This window comes from Lissotriton vulgaris, chromosome 3_1 (genome assembly GCF_964263255.1).
Source record: "Lissotriton vulgaris chromosome 3_1, aLisVul1.2, whole genome shotgun sequence".
Classification (NCBI taxonomy): domain Eukaryota; kingdom Metazoa; phylum Chordata; class Amphibia; order Caudata; family Salamandridae; genus Lissotriton; species Lissotriton vulgaris.
In genome coordinates this window covers 698,555,505-698,576,176 of record NC_141689.1, presented here as the reverse complement: position 1 = coordinate 698,576,176, position 20,672 = coordinate 698,555,505, and the positions used below count along the sequence as shown (strand labels likewise).

General features: G+C 46.2%; 1 protein-coding gene across 1 annotated transcript in view; it reads right to left on the bottom strand.

Moving 5' to 3' along the window:
• The window catches only part of FER (FER tyrosine kinase), a 1,097,899-nt gene that overhangs the window by 33,482 nt on the left and 1,043,745 nt on the right, over positions 1-20,672 (bottom strand). The window contains exon 18 of the mRNA XM_086961004.1: positions 960-1,082. Coding sequence (XP_086817130.1) covers positions 960-1,082 — 123 coding nt within the window. The remainder of the gene's footprint in view (positions 1-959; positions 1,083-20,672) is intronic.

Genomic DNA, 20,672 nt, shown 5'->3' with positions numbered 1-20,672 from the left:
TTTAAGACCTATGGCCACAGTGGACAGATATTGAATAGCTCCTTTTCAACAAGGGATACAAAGCTACTTATGTGTGAAAAACCTCCTGGACAGATTTCTGCTAACCAGACTACGTCTAGGCTTGCTTCAGCAGTTAGTGGCACTCCCTAAATCGGATTCGTGGCTTTTGAATCTACCAAGGTCCCCATGCGATGGAAAGGCTAGGCAAACAACCATTCACTTTATGATGTTTTGTAAATGTTATAAGGATATACGATCTTACATATTGCTAACGCTTTTTTTGACACAGTGCCTTATATTCCATCATTTAATTTTCTTAAACATTTGTCAAACCCCCTAATATGTGGTACTTTCCTACTTTACATGAAAAATGCCATGCAAAGGCGTATATCACTGACTCATCTAGAATGCGTAGGTTATGAAGATAGCTGCATCGGTGACTGTACCAAACGATGATTTTAGAATTGTGCTGTTGATAGTATTTTAATGAGTAAAATAACTGAATGTTTTAAAAATATTTAGTAACATCTATGCGTAGTAGATTTGGCGTTCCCTCTTGATTAGCACTGTAAAGTCCCGAATATATGTTGAGTTTTTAAAAGAAATGTGTTTTCATAAGTGGAGATTTTTAATTTGCGGAATGAGATAAACTGTGATTATATTCATATGTTTATATGAACTCTTTGCACTGTAACCATGAACTGAAAATTATTTTAGGGGGATATTTTATAAGATTGTTAACTGTTTATTGTACTGTGCTTCGATGGATTTGCATATAAATCCGAATAACGTTTGTGAATCGAATCAACAGATATTTAGGTCCCACAACTTTCAATTGTCGCCAGTAGACACTGATAGACACCCTTTTAAGAAGTTTGGGCTTGCCAGAAGATTTGTAATACATTACTCAACACTGGCATGCCAAGGAATTCCAATGAAGTGCTGAGCTATCAGCTTACCTTTCTCAACTTGCTCCCGTGCTTGCTGGTTAGTCATTCCAGGATACGGACAAACTCCTAAACTAAAGGTCTCCCAGAGTAGAATGCCAAAACTCCAGACATCACTCTCCGAGCTGTATCTCCCTAGATAAAACAAAATTGCAATAACAACTATATAAACGGTTATTGAAAATACCAGTTTTAGGAAACAAAGTGCAAAATGTAAATGTTCACCTGTAGCCATCAACTAATTACCCTGTTCTATATCGAGGCAGAAACTCTAACCACACATGTAATATGGAAATATTAGAACACATTAATTTACTTCTTTAGTTAGTCCACTGTTTAAACTATATTATAACTATTAAGACAATCAAGCATTTGCAATGCAATTGGCCTTGCCTTTGGGACCTTATATGTATTTAGCTATGTTTTACATATAGAGCATATTTCACAAAAATGTTGTGAAATCATATATGAATTTAAAAATAAAGGACTGAAAGAAATATAAAAAGACTGAATAAGCTCTTTTGTTCACATGCACTGCTCTATATGCAAAACATTTTGAAATCTGTGAACAGTGGCACCAAAAGGCAACAGGTGATGAGAAGTGTGCACGAACCATCCATCTAATAGGACTGGAGCACAGTTGTGAGGTGCTTATCGTTAAAGTCTGTTTCATAAGCTCTCATTGGATTTCTGTATTTAGCTATGCAGCACATTAGCCTGGGTGCTGAAACATCTACTGTTCATTAACATTGAAGGAAAGTAAGCACCAAACTGCGTGACACAGTAGGTATGGGAACACATGGAGAGAAATATTGCCTTTCAGCAGGAAATTGTATAGTCCAAAGCTCTGTTTTTAATATAAAAGCAGGGCCTTCGGTGGTCATATCACTGAAAATACAAGATTTGAAAAAAATATTGTCTACGGGTGATCGTGGAAGACAATTTCAATGGACTGGATTCTAGACAATGCTAAAGTGATCCTGGTATTTCACTGACCTCTGCTGGTCGTTTTCTATCAAGACAGTTAAATAGAGGCAGTTGAACAGAAAAAAAGTCCTTAAGCGGAAGCAGACAAGTCCTAGGGCTGATCTCCAGAACCCACAAAGCACATACACATATAAGTACATACACATTTAAGTATATACTAAAGTATATATAAGAGGTCTTGAATGCTACACCTAAAAACAACTTCAGAATTGCTGTCCATTCACTGACACATGGATTTTTAAGATAAAGTGTAGGTCTAGACTTGTAGTTCTAGTTACACTAGCGATTTAACTGTTTGTATCCCAGAGGCGTAGTATGCTATGGTCCGTAATGCCAGCAAGGAAAAGTGCTTGATTGTCACAGTGCTGAATTGTAAAGGATAGCCATTAAAAGTGTGCAAGAGGACCCACATGCACTTGAACACTGTTGCCACTGTACCAGCTGCACTATGAATACTATCCCCCTGGTGTGTCCAATAACCAGACAGCTGATTGAGAGTTGGCTTAAGATTTAAGTGTCCGCTCTTTGCCGAGTTACCTTGAGACTGATCAACTGCCCCATAACACTGTCATTTGAGTTTCAGAGCAAAACATTACAAGAAAAGCTGTATTTAGAAGACAAAACTGTACAAAAGGACAACTGGCTGGGTTGTGGCACAAAGCAAAATTTAAGTTAATGCGGATGATGAGGGAAGACCATAATATGACTTTAAAAAATCTTGACAAGTGGGTTTAAAGGTCACCGGTAGGGAGACAGGTAGAGGAGGGAAAGGTGGTGAGGGAAGGTGATCCGAGCCACTGAGGCTTACAGCTCATGCAAGGAGTCTTGTGTGACATGGAGGAAAGTAGGTAGCGTAGGTTGTGGAAGTAAACCAATGAAATGGGGAAGAAGGTAAAAGGATCAACAGTGATACTGTCCACAGATATTTTTGGGAATGGTAAGGAGAGGTTGGTGGATAACAGTTGAGGAGGATCATGGTAGGAGGAGGTTTCTAACAGATAATGGGACATTCCGTGAATTGACTTGAGCACTAATATAAGAACCATATACTGTGCCCCGTTTCTGGTGGAAAACCAGATAGCCTGCTGTAGATGAGATAAGGTGAGTTCATGACAAGCAGGAGTTAATAGCATGCCAGTAACAAAGTTGATAACTTTATCAAAGGGAGGAAAGGCACCCTTATGGAGACCCTTGAGCAAGATATTATAGTGGCTTGTACTTTGCGTATAAGAACAACTTACCTTCAGTAACAATTTTTCAGTTTGATACTTCATCTATCTGCAGATTCAACACCTTGTGAATATTCCCCAAGTGTCAAATTCGATCTAAAAAACATTTAAAGCAGTACTTCTGTGCAGCGGTAGGCAACATCGTGCGGCTCCTCATAGACATTGTTCCGCTCCAGGACTGATGAGCAGAGCTGTATATAAGCGCCACCCATGTGCGCTGATTTCAGTTACTTTTATACGCTGTCTTTGCCCTTGTACACAGAGCCTATCAACAGATTGGCATGACCAGTGTGCAGATCTCTACTTTTGGACTTTTTTAGATTGATAAAGAGCCCAGTTCACAGAACGACGAAATAGGAGGCCCAGCAAAGAACATGTGGTTAGCTAGAGGCTCCAACAGAAAGATCAATACTGAATGTAACTTGTTCTTCTGATGGATACTTCTAACCGCAGGTTTCTCACAATGTGAATAGATATCATAGCAGCACCTCCCTGCCATTGGTGGATCTGTGAACTGGTTTAGACCAAAAAATCCAGTAGTACGGAGCAGGCAAAATGCCCCTCTTGATGGAACTGATTGTCGAGGCAGTACTGATTTGTGAACGTTATGTACTGCTGCTTATGTTGCCGCCTGACAAATGGCTAGAACTTGTACTTCACATGCTACCGCAGTTCTGGCAGCCTTAGCTTTTGTGGAATGAGCCCTTAAGCCCTCGGAGGGATGATTTTTCGTTAGTGTATAGCAAATCCTTATACAGAGAACAATCCACGAGGTGATTGTCCATCTTTGCACTACCTTGCCCTTCTTTCACCACAGAATCCATAAAGAGCTGCCTGTCCATTCAATATTATTTGGTGCCATCAATAGCGATGAACTATCTATTCCTTGTTGGAGGAATGAGGTGGGGTAACAAACCCAATATGAAATGGAGTGACCACTTTCCGTAGAAAGGAAGCCCAGGTCCTTACCACCAGCTTATCTGGAAGAATATTTTATAAAATGGATTAACAGAAAAAGCCTGCAGCTTACTCACAAGCCTCGCAGATGTTATGGTGATGACAAAGCCTGCGTACAATGTCAGAAGTCTCAATGGGCAACTGTGCAGCAGCTGAAATGGTTGCATATCAAGAAAGTGAGAACTAAGTTTAAGTCCCATTGTGGCATCACATGGGTTTGGAGGAAATATATGTTGCAAACCTTTCAAAAACGTTATCAAAACAGGTGATTCACAAAAAGTGGACTGATCCTGCAACCGCAAAGAAGAAGAAAGAGATGACAAATATACTTTAATAGTGCCCAAATCTAGTCGTTGTTGGGCCAAGTACAAGGCAAACAAAAAAAACATTAGACAACTTGGCTAGCAGTGGGTCACTCGGTTTGGTACCACACCAAGCCACAAATCTGTCCCAACGACCGCCGTACACTATCTTCATAAATCACATCAACTGCCTGCGTTGTTCAGCAGAGACAATGTATTGGTTCCGAGATGCAACAAGTCTGTGGTGCGTTGTTCTGATGTGTTGGCGTAGAGAATCCTGTTCATGTGGCTTACGATGAGAAGGCCAGTGTCGAGGATGCAAGGTGCAGTGGAGACAATACATCGGTTCAGATGAGCTGTGAGGCAGCAATGCAGAGGTTTGTCTTCAACGTGGGGGCTGCCGTTGTCAAGGGATGAGAGGAGCTTGTGCCGGGAGAAGAATTGCACAGTGGCAGTTCTGAAGGCGATGTGTCAGTCTCAAGATGCGGATGCAGCAACGATGCAAGTCTTTTACGACGGGTCAAATCCACGCAACAGGGACGATGCGTCGGTTCTGCCGAAGATGTACCGCTCAGCTGAGGAGATGCGTCAGTTCTGCTCAGGGATTCGTTGCACAGCAGAGCAAGTCTCTCTTTCACTGAAGAAACACCTTAGGCCCACTTCCAAGGGTCCAGGACTGGGAAGGAAACACATGGCAGGGCAGACTCACAGATGGCAGAGTCTTTGTGCCGAAGCAGGTAAGTTGGAAGTCTTCTGAAGTCTCAGTGACATATCAATACGCCAGACATGCTAGTCCTTGGAGTCACTCTGGGTTCAAGTGGTGTAAGGCCAGTCCCCTCACACAGGCAAGAGGTCAGCAGGTCAGCACAGCAAGGCAGGAGAAAAGCAAAAACAGGCCTCAGGTAGAGTTACAGTCTTTTTAGCAGCACAGCAGTCCTCCTTCCTGGCAGAGTCTCCAAAGGTCCAAAGGTGTACTGAAGTGATGGTGTTTAAGGTCCACTACTTATACCCAGTTGGGCCTTTGGAGTGGGGGAGACTTCAAAGACAGGATGTTTAAGTGCACAGAGGTCCTGCCCCTCCAGCCCTGGCTCCAGACTCACTACAGGGACGCGTGCAGCCCTTTGTGTGGAGGCAGGACACAACCTAAGTGTAAATGAGGCTGATCCCAGCTCCTCCCTCCATTACTGCAAGGATGCCCCATCAAGTCACACCTAAGCTCCCATTGTGTGTGGCTATCTAGGGGGAACACACAAAGTCCAGCTGTCACCCACCTCAGACATATGGTCAGAGACGGGCAGCAGGCACCAAATGGCTAACGTAAGAAAAGTGGCATTTCCAAAATTGTAATTTAAAATCCAACATCACCTTAAATTAGGATTTTAAATTAGGATTACAGAGACACTAGACTTGGGGGGGGGGGGGTCTTATCTCTTCCCAATTGAAAATTATACTTATGAAATGCAATAAGGTAATCCCAGTGTTATCCTATGGGAGAGATATGCCTTGCAGTAGTGAAAAATAACCCAGCACAGTTCAACCCATTGCATTCTGGTAAATACAGTACGCTTATTTCAAAGTTGCTGTAGTTTTTCACCAAAGTTGGTACAGGTATTGCGGTTATCTCTAGATGTGTTTCTGGGTTTGGCCTGTCATCAATTGAGAGCAGAAGTAGTAGAGAGCAGAAAAAAGTCACCAGAGGTTGAGAAAATGCTGCTCAAGTCTTCACAGGTAACAGTACCACTCCACAGGCACACAAGTGGAGAAGTGTGGCTCAGGGGTTAGAGGCGGCAGACCCGGAAGCTGAGATCGGCACTGGACCAGGGTTCAATTCCCCGCCTCGACGGGTCTTGGGCTAAAAAAAATTCCACAGACTCGATAATTCTCGCTCCGGTGCCTTCTCGACTCACGGGTTCACACTCTGCGACTCTGGGCAATAGCTTGCTTAATCTCCACAACGGCCCCTCGTGGCGGGATGCCTGGCTTTCACCTTGTGGATACCCTGCCGGGGTTATCTCACAGGGGAATACCAGGACGGGTTCCCTAAGCAAGCGCCGGGAAACCCACTGCGGGTAGCTGTGCGCTATATAAGCTCAAATACATTTACATTTTACACACAGGTGCATCCCAGGTGAGCTTGTCATCTCGATGGCTCAAGGGAGCCTTTTAAACACAAGGGGGGAGGAAGCACACTACCACCTGGGTTGTACCTGTGTGCCTGTGGAGTGGTACTGTTACTGCTAAATGAGTAAAGAAAACAGCTGGTGGAATATTATTTCTGGTTCTTTGTGAATAACTTGCAGAATAGATTTTTGAAGAGCTAAAACAGACACCTTAGCTACTACCATTCATATAAGTGAAACTACTTGTAGTGGTAATTTTTTACTACTGAATTAGAGTGCCTAGTCACCCTACTTGGGTCATCTGCACTATAGAAACATGACTGACTGACTGGCTGACACAGAGTGAGCACAAACATCAACTAGGTTTAAGTAAAGCCTACAATGTCAAATAAAACATAATTGTAAGACCTATTCCCTGCTAGTAAAATGTCCATGGTCACATGTTATAATTACACTTACCACCAGTTTCAACCAGAGTGATTAGCTCCCTCCAAACAAGAGAATTTAATTTGCCACGAGTCCTTCCAACCTGTTACAAATTGTGTGCAAAATAATTAAAATATACCTGCTTCTTTATTTGATTTGCTATTACATTTAATTGTTTACCCTTCTCAAGATCTCCCCTGAATCACACTCTGAAGCTTCTTACATCGATCTGTGAGCAACCACTGAGCTTGTGTCATTTCTTCATTCACCACTTTCGTATGCCTGTGGAGTACTTTGGCCCGCAGAAGTAAACCCAATTTTGCAGGATCAGTGTCTTTATAAGTGCGCCGGTCTCTACTCTATTGAACTCTCCGTTTTTATCCACTTCTAAATGATCTTGCTGGTCATAGGATAAGCTTTAAGGATGACTGAGTGAAACTTAATGAGCAAGTCTCTCTCAGCTCGTATACAGAGAGCCCCCCACAGTATTTAATAATGCTTAGCAGAACACACTTGCATATTGCATACTATTTTCTCCCTCCACTCCCTCTTCCAAAGAACTGCCATGAATTTTGCTAAGTGCACAATATTTCCCAAGTCTTCAAAACAGTACAACTGCTTCTTCTGCTATTGATTGGACCAGCATAAGACGTGAAAGTAAATGTCCACTGATATTTCATCTCCCTCCAATGCAAATAACTTTTTTTAAAACGTCTGCAGACCATCAGATATTTCTCACTAAGGCCACTAACCTCCGAATGCAAACCTTCTAACAGTTTCAGAAAGTCTGCTTTGATAATCTGAGATGGTGCCGGTGGGTATGAAGCACACTGTCTTTGAAGAAAGATTGCTTAACTTTGTTTTTTTTAAAAAAACCTTTATTGTGCAAGCAGAAGAGTACAAATACGGGCCTACAACCAATCAGGCAGGCCACAACACATTACGGGCGCACATAATCAGGATAGAAATTCTCCAGCAGTTCCTCAGCATTCTATGAACAATCAGTAAACATTGAAAGGCCCAATATAACCGCTAGGAGTAGGATAAGAGAAGGTTAATTTTATAATATAGTAGGAAGTATAGCGGGAACAATTGCAACTGTTAATTTCCGAATTCCTATGGCGGGCAGTTGGTGAAGCAGCAGTACAAAGGAGCAGTGAGAATCAGAAATAATAGCAACAATTGTCAAAGGCAACGCATAGTTCCCCCGTTTTAAATCAGTTCACACCGCTGCCCACCGTCCACCCGCCACCACTTGAATATGTGCTGGTACCAATCAAAGGAGTCAGAACAGCAACACAAAGATAGCCATCCGCTATACTAACCCAAAGAAGGGGAAAAGGAGAGGAAGGGTAGAAGAAGGAATGTGAAAAACAATGAAGAAAGAACGCAGTGCCGCAGTACGCGCCCCATGGCGAATAAGGCACACAATACTCAAGACCCACAATCGGGGTCGAGGCAAGTAGGACGTGTAAGTGTGCTATCATTATCATTAACGCGAAGGAGTCATGTCCTACACTGCCAGCGAACACCCCATGGAGTATGCGTGCGGACACAGCGTCCCAATAAAGGGATACAAAAGAGCCATAGAACTAAGAAAAAACGAACAATATACAGACCCCATCCCACCCACACCACTCTGCACCCCTGCAGAAGGCTATGGCCTACCCCCCCCCCCCCCGGCAGCGTGCCTGTCGCCCTAAGTAGAACCCGAAATACAGAAGAATCAGAAAGTAAGGAAAGAACACTACAGACAAAAATAGGAAGGAAAGGGGGAAGAAAAAAACAGTGGGAGAGGAGATATGCAATCGAACCTTCAGCTCCCAGCCCCCGCCTTGACACAATTAGAACCCACATCGAGATGAGATCGACACAAACTCAAACATCAGGAACATGAAGGGGAATTGGTCATACTGTTACAGCTGCGAGCAGTCCTCATCTCCACACATTAATTAGCAGTCCGCCGAGGCGAGTCCATCTCACCCCTGTCCTCTCCTGATCATTACTTTAGTACACAGTAAAGGAGAATACAGCAAGCAGGTAGGCACGGAGTGTACATAGGATCGGAACAAAACAGGCCAAGGGTGCAAAACAGGGGATCCAAGTCTCGAGCAGCAATACAAACAATGGCGGTCGCGGACCAGGCTGGCGAAGAGCAACGTCAGGGGCAGCAGGCAGCATTGGTGTAGTCCTGCCGACCAAAGGGGGGAGGTGTCCCCCACGGAACAACCATGGGACCCCCTCAAAGCAATTCGAGTCAAAAAGCCGCCGGGTACCCCAGCAAAACTGACCTGGACGGACCCCGGCGTGGGGCTCTCTCCCACGTCCGCCTCCAGCAAAACCTCCTGGAGACTCGAGGCAACAGACATATGAACTCCCAGATGAACGGCGGTCGCCTTCCCTTCAACAGCCGGGAGAGACAAATCAGCACATTCCCCCGGTCTGGCCGCATCCATGGGGGGGCGGCCCAGCAGGCCCGGCGGCAGAACCGTTATCTTGCACAGCTGCGGCAAAGGGCATGGCCGTGCGCCAGGAACACAGGGCAGCGAAGACATCGCCAATCGTGGGGTCACTCCCACACTCTTCAGCCAACATGCAGTTCGACAGACCAGTTTCGCCGCCCCCAACAGGTCCGAGACCCAGGGCGCCGACCGCCATTTTGTCGGCGCAACAAGGCCGCTACATTCCTCAACCCCGGTCCGGGCCGTCAAGCAGGCCCAGCGGAGTCTCGCCGGGTCCCGCTAATGGCAATCTTGGTGCAGAAAAATGGGTCGCCAAGACACAGGGGGTAGCCGGCGCCACCGTCTCATGGGCACCGCCCGCCGATTCCGGGCGAAGGGCTTCAAGATGGCCGGACAGGAGAACAAAGGGGGACAAGCCTCCTGTACAGTCAATCCCCGTCCGAGGGAGGCCGCCACCCGCAGCTGGGCCCCCGGGCCACCAGACCGGGCCCGGTCAGTCGCCACCGGTCCAACCGCACAATGGCCTCTTCAGCCGACTCCTCTCCTCCACCAGGGGTCGGCGTCGATACCCCGCTCCGGCCGGCCGTCGCAGGCGAGTCCCCGGCCTGCACGCCACGGAGGCTCCGGAGCAAACAAGGGCACAGCTCAAGATCCGCGGCACCCAGGAGCTCCCGGGACAAACGGTGAGTGCAAGCAGCCTTTCATATTCCCATATTCTGTCGAATGTGTCTCCTTGGGGCAGGATAAAGTACAGGATTTACGGTTCAGGCAGGAAGGTTGACGGAGCCGAGCTACAGTGCGGCCATCACAGTCGCGAGCCTGGCTCCTCCTGCTTAACTTTTTTGGGGGATTTTAGACTGAGGTATAAATCCTCGCTATATACTTAGGGCAAGTTATTTTTAACAGAACTCTGGTTTTTTAGAGATTAGTAAATGAATCAACAGATTATTTTACATCTGTGATTAAAAAAAGATAGAATCGTTAACTATGTAGCAACACAGTAAAATGTTCAAAAGAGCAATGTATAAAATAAATTAATGGACGGCAGTACGTACATTTAATCTACAGGTTGCAGTTACAGACAAGATGAGTGATGGACAATTCGGTATATATTTCAGTTTTTCTGCACGCGATATGTCGCAAGGGAAGCTGGTGCCAGAAAATAAAACGAAGAAATGAAATTCGGAGCATTACAAAGGGTACTTTTTAATAATGGACCTGTGATGTGCAAATGCCAGGGAAAACGTGAGATTAAGTGACGCATACATCCATTAACTTCCAGGATACTGTTTGTCTTGTTCTGACTCCCCCAATATAACTCGGACCCGGAGCTAGGTGGTATGCTGCTTTATTCTCTCTTATCACAGTCCTAACTAACTTCCTGTCTCCCTAGTCCCTCCCTATCCCTGTATGCAGACAGGGTCAGGCAGACGACACGACACCTCCCCCCTTTATACAATAATGCTTAATGTCTCTTAGAGCTCTTCAATGAGTCGAATGGGTTGCTTAACCGTTCTTCTTGGGCGACAGCTTCGTGCTTGGTTCGGAGTAGGCCTGTCTGGCGCGTCCTCTAGCCTCGCTGGCACCGGACGGGCTCCATCGATGTCTTCTCGGTGGTTCACAGAGTCCGTGCTGGACCCGCTGTCTTGAGAACGAACAAAGGCCGACGGGTGATATCTCTTGAAATGGGATATGTTCCGAGTTATCCGTCTTCCTTCTGATTCAGCTGTGATCATAATCCCCTTTTGGCTAGAGACTCGCATTGGGTAGGCGAGATATCGGCTGTCTGCTTTGGTCTTGCAATCTTGTTTCACCAGCACCCAGTCTCCTACATGAATGTCTCTCTGTCGCGCATGCCTGCGCCGATCGGCGTAGGCTTTCATCTTGGCTTTCTTCGCATGGTCTAGTTTTACCAGGGTGTCATGATCGGTGGTCACGAGTCGGGGCTGCGTGACGGTCTTTGATGTCGGTAATCTCGTGCGGGGAATTCGCCCTAGCATCAGGGTGGCAGGGCATTGATTCGTGGTGCTGTGTTTCGTGGTCCTGTATGCCCGCAGTATTTCGTTTAGTGCTTGCTGGATGTCACAGTGAGCAAGTTCCGCTTGCTGAACTGTCTTTTTGAGGATTCCCATAAATCGTTCAACCATGCAGTTGGCTTGTGGCCATAGGGGAGTAATTTTCCGATGGTTAAAGTTGAGGTGCTTCGCAAACTAAGTGAACTCGTGGCTGTTGAACGGTGGTCCGTTGTCTGTCTTTACTCCTACAGGTATTCCCCATGCCGTGAATGCCTCATCAATGATGGGAATGACAGCTGACGCTTTTGTGGAGGACACTTGCTGCGCTATAGGAAAGCGGGAGTATTCGTCCATGATGACGAGGATGTATTTGCCTGATTTTAGCGGCCCGAAGAAATCAATAGCCACTTGTTGCCATACCCCGACGGGTAATTCAGACATCCGCAGAGGGGCCGGTGGTTCCTCTCGGCCAACGAGCTGGCATGAGGCACAGTCTTTGAGCGTGGCTTCCACCATGTGATCAAGACACGGGAACCATACTCGTTCTCGGAGTGCTTTCTTGGTGGCTACAACTCCTCGATGTCCTTCATGAGCGAGGTTGATGATCCCTTGGCGAAGCCGTTGAGGAATGACTATCCTCCCTCCTCTTAACAGTAGACCATCTGTGCTAATGGACAGTTCTGCCTGAACATGCTTGAATGCCAATAATTCCTGAGCATCCGCAGATGTACCATGGTGGCTGGTGTCAAAGTGTCGCCAGGAGTTGGCGCATATGTGACCTATAATTGTGACCTATAATGGCCTGGACAGTAGGATCTTGAGCCGAGGCTGCTTGATGGCTTCCAGGGGCACAGCTGGAGGGCGCGCGCTGTTGATGACGAAGTGAATGTATTCCTGCGCCACAGAGCCTCGGTCACGCGTGTGGGATTGCGGATGCCTTGACATGTAGTCTGCTGGGTTTTCGGCCTTCCCAGACTTATGAATGATGGTGTAGATATAATCTTGTAATCTGAGGCCCATCTCTCTACTTGTGGGGGCATCTTTGCTATTGGGTTGCCAAAGATGGTGATAAGAGCTTGGTGGTCCATGATGAGTGTGAAGGGCTTTCCATATAAAAACAGGTGGAAGTGTTCGCAAGCCCAGACACCCGCAAGGCTTTCTTTCTCTGGCTGAGAGTACGCCTTCTCTGTGTCCGTAAGGGCATAGGCGACCACCTGACGTTGATCTGCATCGCTGTCATACTGAGCCAGGATGGCACCTAGCCCCACTGGACTAGCGTCCACTGTAATTTCGGTTTTCCGTTTGGTGGCAAGGTATGCAAGGTTGATGGCTGTGCTCACAGCGTCTTTGATCGTGTTGAAAGCATGTCAGCATAAAGATGACCACTGACATTGTTGTCCTTGGCGAGTGAGTTCCCGGAGTGGATAGCTGATGGTGGCATAGTCTTTTATGTAGCGGGCGCAGTAGCTTGCCATTCCCAGAAAGGAGCAGAGGTCACTGAAATCTTGTGGCTGTGGGGTGTCTGCGAGGGCAGACACTTTACCGGGGTCTGGTTTAATGCCATCCTTGGAGAAGATGTGCCAGTAGAATTTGAGCGTGGACTTGTGAAATTCACACTTGTCCGGATTGAGTGTGAGGTTGGCATTAAGTAAGGCGAGGCATATTCGGTCCAGGACTTTGTCGTGTTCCACTTGGTTATTGCCAAACACTAGGATGTCGTCGCTGTAGTTCAAAGCATTTGGAAAGCTCTGAATGACCCTCCGAATGGCCTCTTGAAAGATCTCCGCTGCTGCGGAGGAGATTCGGAAGTTGAGACGTTTATATCGGAATAGGCCTTGATGGGTGGTGATGGTGGTGATATACCGGGATTGTTCTTGTAGTTCCAATTGGTGGTATCCCTTGGGAAGGTTCAGCTTTAAGAATATGGTGGCTCCATTGAGACGAGCGATCATATCACTGATATGAGGTCCGGGATGTCTCTCCCTCTCCATGGCGGTGTTCGGGACGCGCATGTCAATACAGTGGCGTACTTTGTTAATTTAGCCTTTCTTAGGTATGACTACCACCGGAGACACCCATGGAGTGGGCCCTGTGGATCTTTCAATGATGTCCGTCCGCAGTAGGTCTTGGAGTTCTTCATCCACTGCCTGTTGTAGATGAAACGGTACCTTTCTATGGTGTTGTGCTACTGGGGGCACCCGCTCGTTGATGTGCAGTTTGAACTTGAATTGGTTGAGTTTCCAGAGGCCCTTGAATAGGTTTGGGTATTTGTTGACGATGTCCGGGGAGTCATCCACGGTGTACACTAGTTCAACGAGTTTGAGGCCCTCCGCTGTCTGCAAACTGCGGAGGCAATCCGCTGCATCGGGACCTTGAATTACATGAATAGAGGCTTGGATCTGTCGGTTGTTGTAAGTTAGAGTCGTGCGGAACTGTCAGAGGCAGGGTAGAGGTTTCCTGGACATCCACGTGTAGACTCGAACAGCGGCTGGTTCTAAATTTGGCTGAGGCTTCATACTGTTATATTCCATGGCACAGATGTAGTTTAAAGATGCTCCCGAGTCTAGTACAAATTTGGCCGGGTGGCTTCGTATTCGAATGTTCAGCCGTGGATATTTTTTTTAGTCTGTCGGGGTCCGATACCATGAGAACATATTTGTCACTGTCTTGTGACACAGGCGTGGGAGAGGACTATTCGAGACGTTGACCTCCGAGATTTCCACGAAACAGTTGAGCGAGGGCTTGACCTCGACGAGCTGGAGGAGCGACTTTCCCTCCTTTTTACTGCTCTGGCGTGGTGTCGGGTTTCTGAGGTCGACTTGGCTGTCCTTGTTTCTGACCGGCGCGTTTGGTAGGTTGCTTCAAAGTGATTTTCTCTCTCACAACGGTGGCACCGTTGTCCTAAGGCCGGACATTGTCCCGAGTGTGAGTAGTCTTGACCGCATCTGTAATATATTTTGAGGCGGACTTCCTCGCGGGATAGCTTCAGGCTCCATGGCGTGATGAGGTCGCTCGGGTCTTGTGCGTCGGCCTGTCCGACTTGCGGTGGTCTGACTGACGTTTCGGGTCCACGTGTGATTGCATCCGAAAGGCTTGCTCCTTCTTCTCGGACTTGCTAGCTTCCATTCTCTTAGCATGGTCTTCGGCCTGATCATTGATACGCATGAGTTCTTTGATCTCTACAAGTGTGTAATGTTTCTTCAACAATCTGCGACGCAGTGATTCCGATTGGCATCCCTCGATGATATGCAGTCGTAGAGCGTCTTCTGTTTTGAACGTGTCGAACTCACAATACCGTGCTAGGCGCCGAATGCGAGCAATGAAGTCGCAAATTGGATCTGTCGGTTGTTGTAAGTTAGAGTCGTGCGGAACTGTCAGAGGCAGGGTAGAGGTTTCCTGGACATCCACGTGTAGACTCGAACAGCGGCTGGTTCTAAATTTGGCTGAGGCTTCATACTGTTATATTCCATGGCACAGATGTAGGTTCGTTCGGACCCGGAGCTAGGTGGTATGCTGCTTTATTCTCTCTTATCACAGTCCTAACTAACTTCCTGTCTCCCCGGACCCTCCCTATCCGTTTCCGCCTGCCCTGTATGCAGACAGGGTCAGGCAGACGACACGACACTGCTCAAGCAACAGAGCTAATATAATGAAGATGAAACGGGATTTATAGACAGTGCCGGAGCTGTAGCTTCTGTAGCTTCTAGGTGAAGGATAGCTTTGAGAAAAGAGGCAGGTTCTTTTGAAAGCGCTGTTCAGATTTAGCTAGGTGGACGTCCAGGGGAAGGAACGGCCTCCGGGTCTGGAGGCGCGAACCCTGGGTGCTTTGGCAAGCTCCAGCTAGAGGAACACACCTTCCTGGCTGGGTTATAAGCACGTAGTCTGGACGTTAGGTATCGGAGGCATGTTAAGAGCAAAGCAAGGTGAGTACAAGTGTGTTAAACAAGATTCGTTTACTCCCTGGCAGCCAAGGAAATAATGGAGGTGAGAGGAAATCTGAGCTTTAAGAGAAGCCTGAAAATCAGGCAAACAACTGCATTTTGTACCACCTGGAGACTGTTGACTTAATACTGGGGGAGTCCAAGATATAGTGCATTTGCGTAGTCCAGCCCGGACGTGATGAGGGCTTGAATGACTGTTTTCCTAGCTGGAAGGGATAGAAAGTGAAAAAACTTTTTCACAGTACAGATCAAGCCAAAGCAGGTCCCAACCACGGAAAAAACTTGGTGTTAAAAGGACAACTGGTTATCGAACTTAAACCCTTGGTTTCTGACCACATAGGACTGAGAGTCTAAGAGGGAGGGGGTGGGGGCACTATCCAGCGAGAAGGCCTCCCAATCCACAGGAGAATTATGGCCGAATTAGAGAATTTCCGTCTTATCTGCACTGCACTTCAATTGGTTAAGGCGCATCCAATGGAAGACAGCCGCTAGGCATGGTTTTATTGAATCTGGTGTAACATCTTCTGATTTAATTAAAGGCGAAGAGGAGCTCCGTGTCATCCACATAAGAAATTAGTTTGGCACCATAGGATTGCACCTGAAATGCCAGCAGAGAAAGGTAGATCCCTGAGCCCTGAGGAACCCCAACTGTTGGCCCTTTGGATCCTTGGGAAAAAGAGGGAGTCCAAGCCTCCTGTTCTCTATTCCACAGGAAAGACTCCCACCAATTAGGTGTAAGACCATCAATTCCGATAGTCTGAAGCAGGAGAGGAGCCTAGAGCGAGGTACTGTGTCAAAGGCTGCTGATAGATCTAATAGTATCAGCACAGCCTTACACCCTGAGTCTAAAGTGCCTCTAATATACTCTGTAACCTCAAGCAAGGCAGCTTCAGTGCTAAAGCTGGGCCGAACACCCAATTGATTGTGGTGCAGGAGGTGATTGGACTCCAAGTAACGTGAGAGCTGCTAGTTGACACATTTCTCCGATAGCTTAGATAGGCCTTTAGTTTGCCGTCAAGTTGGGATCGTCTGACTTTTTTTTCAATAAAGATAGGATTTTAGCTGCTTCCAAGCTGACTGAACCACTGCGGTGGTAAGAGAGTCATGAAGCAGTTTGTTGACGGTAGGGTTGATTGCTTCAGCTCCCAAAGCTAAGGGATTGGGGGCAGGGATCAGATAGTGTTCCTGACTTAAGGCCACAACATAGCAGCCAAGTTTCAAATTGCTCATGTGTGACGTTTCAGTGTATGTATGCATGACATTCTACTGTCAAATTTGTGACACTTTGAGTGACTCTTTCTTATGAGTAAAAAAACAGCACTGTCACTGCAAAGTGATTAAATAATAGATATGACCCCCTTTTGAGCAATGCACAACTCTAGACAGGTCTTGACACTGCTTCAAAACCACAAAAATCCAGGGACACTTATAAAGAGGGGGAGAAAATGGTGCCTGGTTCCTTCTTTCGTTTAAACCAAGTTGGTAAAGTTAAAAATATATGATTGTTAAAAGATCATTTTTTATCATTCATATACCAGCCCTTCGCATACAATGCAAAGGCCTCATAGTCACTCTTACATTTGGGAGAAGTTGTTTCCAGAAAAAAATGCTGTAGTGGGGTGAGCAAAAGAAGTGATCTCCCTCACCCACTCAGAGATGGACTTATCTGCGCTAACTGTTTGTCAAGCCTGAGACAGCCTCTGTGCTGCTATCTTCGGTTCAGATCTTCTTTGAAAACCAGGGGCTGATATCCTTGTCGTCTTGCGCTACGGACTTGGGACTGGGTCAGGATGCACTGCTGCAGCAGCACTCACTGTCCTAGACTCTGGATTCCTCCCCACTGCAGTAGCTCACTCGTAGAGTCACAACAAGTGCACAGAGGCTGGCGATTTCTTCCTCCGTCGTTTCCGGGACAGCAGGTCAGATACAGTCAGATTTGTGAGCAGATTCAAACTCCATTTTTCCCTCCTTTCTGGCTGAGCTGCAGGAGTGGCTTTGGCCTGGCACTGCAGGAAAACATCCTGCCAGTCTGACCATCTCCAACGTAGAGAGCACTGTAAGTGGTAGCACCAGAGAGACTTATCTGCAGTCTTCAGTGATGGCGGCGCAGCAAAGAAACAAGCATTTGCAATGCGATAGGTCACGCATTTGCGAGAATTTGAGCTATTGGCACTGTAAATGACAGTGCCTTTTATTTATGTGTTTTGAAAATCTGCAAGCGGTGCATAAAAACGCACTTTGTACTTATAGTTATTGCTTACAACAAGCAAGGCTAGCAGTAACTGCACCTATTTTACTACCATGCTTGCTTCTCCTAAGCAAGGACTATAAGTTTAAAGTGCGTGTTTGCACACCACTGGCAGGTTTTCAAAACACATAAATTCAAGGCATTGTCATTTACAATGACAATAGATCATACACTCAAATGAGAGACCTATTGCATTGCATATGCTTGTTCTAACTCTTTCAAGCACGCTTCTAACTCTTTCAAGCACGCTTTTACGTGTTGTTACTTCACTTGTCTCTACTGCTGTTTTACTTCTTTCATCTTATGCAAAGTACACATTCAGGTTTTTGTGCTTAAATCGGTAAAAGTGTGATGTAAAGTGTTTTTGATATTTTAACAGTGTCAGGTTTAACTTGGGAGGGATTGTGTGTTAAAGTTGGATGAAAAGTGGTTCTGCATTGAGGACTATTATGGAGATGGGTTTGATAACGTCCATAAGGCCCTAGATTATGTAATTTGGGCCAGAGTTCGTTCCTCCTTCTAGTTAAAGGTTGGGAGCTGTTATTGCGCAGAAAATCAAGAGTGACATTGGCTTTCTTGCAGGGAAGGAAATTCGGATTCTTTGACCACTGATTTGCCAGTAACTTACATCAGTAATCAGGGTTCAGGGGCTTCTCAGGCACCTGGGTGGCAATGCACCTGCTGCACCATTGATATTTAAGCCCCTGACCCATGGGGCAGCCCCTCTAGATCTATATTGGGTAGAATTGCTACTTGGTCAGTGTTTTACTGACGTGGCCTTTATTTTTATGTACGTGGAAGTACAAAAACAGAACTGGCAAAATCAGTGAAATTTGGGTATTTTCCAATTTTGAAATATAAATCTACAACAGCAATCAAAAGAAGAAAACACCTAAAAAAGCATGTTTGAGCTCTGTAAATATTTTAAATGATTTAAACAAAAACAAGGAATAACTGCGATGCTGCAAATCTTTTTTTTAAAACGTACACATTTTTATCCACTGACCACCTCTTTGCCCTTCCAGAGAACGGTAACAACCTTAATGGGTTTATTTGGTAGCGTTGGCTCTCCCTCTCTTTTTAAGTTGGCAGCAGTTACTGTGCTGGTTTTGCTTCTACCTTCCCCTCATACCCTTACCAGCCCCCATTTAGCTAGGCTAAATGCTGGTTTTTTTCCTCTCGTTCACCTGAATCTCAGAGTGCATGTAAAGAGGGATTTAACTTGACTCTCGGTTTGGACCCACCTTCCCTTACGGATTGTTATTGCGATATTCCATAAGGTCATGACGTGTTGGGCAGGCAACCCCCCCCTCCCACCCCAACCCTGTTGCTCTTTGTTTTGATGGTGATACAACTCTGCTCTGGGAACCCTAAGCTGTCTGCAGCGGCAGGGCTTGTTTACTACTTTCTACTCCGAATAACATGTTAATCACTTGTTTTCTCCCCTCTAACTTTCCTGTTGGCTGGTTGTGGAATTCCACTTTATGTCTGTCTGGACCACGCGATTGGTTGTGCTAGCATGTCTGTCAGCAAGAGCATCCCACAAAGATGCAGTAGTATAGTAGTACCAGCAGCTGCAGAGGTGCTGCAGGCACAACACACTCTTTTCAGGACCTTTAAAGAATGTTAATGCTGCAGACTTCCACCGACTTCTAAGTCCTCACAAGGATAAAGTAAATCTACTTGTAATTATTTCAGTCAAGAACTGAGAAGGCTGCCCTGCTGTGAGCCTCAGCCCGCCCCTTTAGAGACCACGCCACACTGCACGCAGACATGGCATGTTTAATTACACATGTCTGCAGTAAAGCAAGAGAGACTTAGTGCTACGTACACACGTGGCGTGGTTGCTCCACTGCTGTGTGTTCGGGATTATGCGTTTTTGTGCATGAGGGGCCACAGAGAATAGCAGTTTAACATTGCTCATTTTTGCGTATTTTATATATGTTTTTGCATGATAGCTGACTATCCAACCTATATTCAACCCTTCCTTCTTCGGAATAAATGTAGAAAAACAACACTGAAACCTAAAAATAGCAGTCCGCCACCATTGTTGGACTGCATCACCGATGGCGCACAGCATTTTATGCGTTGCACGCAACCTCCCCTCGGGCATAGCCCTGCACCGTAGCCACCCCGTTTTCGCACTGCATTACTCAACCTCTCACAGAAACATTTCTACACCCTAGTCTATAATAGCAAAGGTCAGTGGCGGTGCAGGGCGCTTTTGACCTCTATCCTTTCACCAGACTGTTGATTAATTTTGTTGTGTACATGGCTGCAATGAGTCCCTTACAGTTTCTGAGATTAGCTCAAAAACGGATGAAAAATGCTAGCATGCTATAGTGTTGGTGCCAGGCGATTTTGACCTCTCTCCTTTCACCAGACCGAGTCTGTTACAGTTTCTGAGATAAGCTCAAAAACAGTTGGAAAATGCTAGCACACTGTAGTGTTGTACGGCCTCTAGCTAAAAAAACAAGATCAGCCAAAGCGGACGGCGCTGATAATGTAAAGAAAAGAGTGCTTACTGTCTTTTAAAGGACAGAATGTAAAGCCGCCAGTAAAAGATCCAGTCCACGTAGGCGGGCAAAAAAGTGGACAGGGTGGTAACCAGGAGGGACTAAAAAGCCTCCTGGACAATTACAACACACCGTTTAGCATAATTGGTAACGCAAAATGACGTGCACCAATGGAAAACACGGGCGGAGCAGAAAGCGAGCTTCTGAAATCGTATTGATTCCAAGAAGCTCTCGCATGGCAAGAGAAGCGCATGTGTGCTGCTAACGCCAGGCGAGATCTAAAAACACAGCTGCTGCCCGCCTGGAAGACGCTGTAAGAGAGTATTCATGTGCAGTGCTGTGTGGACGGATAACCTGCTTAACAGACTCAGGGACAGGCCTGGCAGGGCTCAGTTTCTCTGAATCCCTGGCCCGCCTTTAAATATTGGTGTACAGCAAAGAGCAAAGACTGCCAGTGCAGATTCAACTACATAAATGCTCACTTTGAACCGGTCAGAGCTATTAAATTGAACTTCTGAGCTG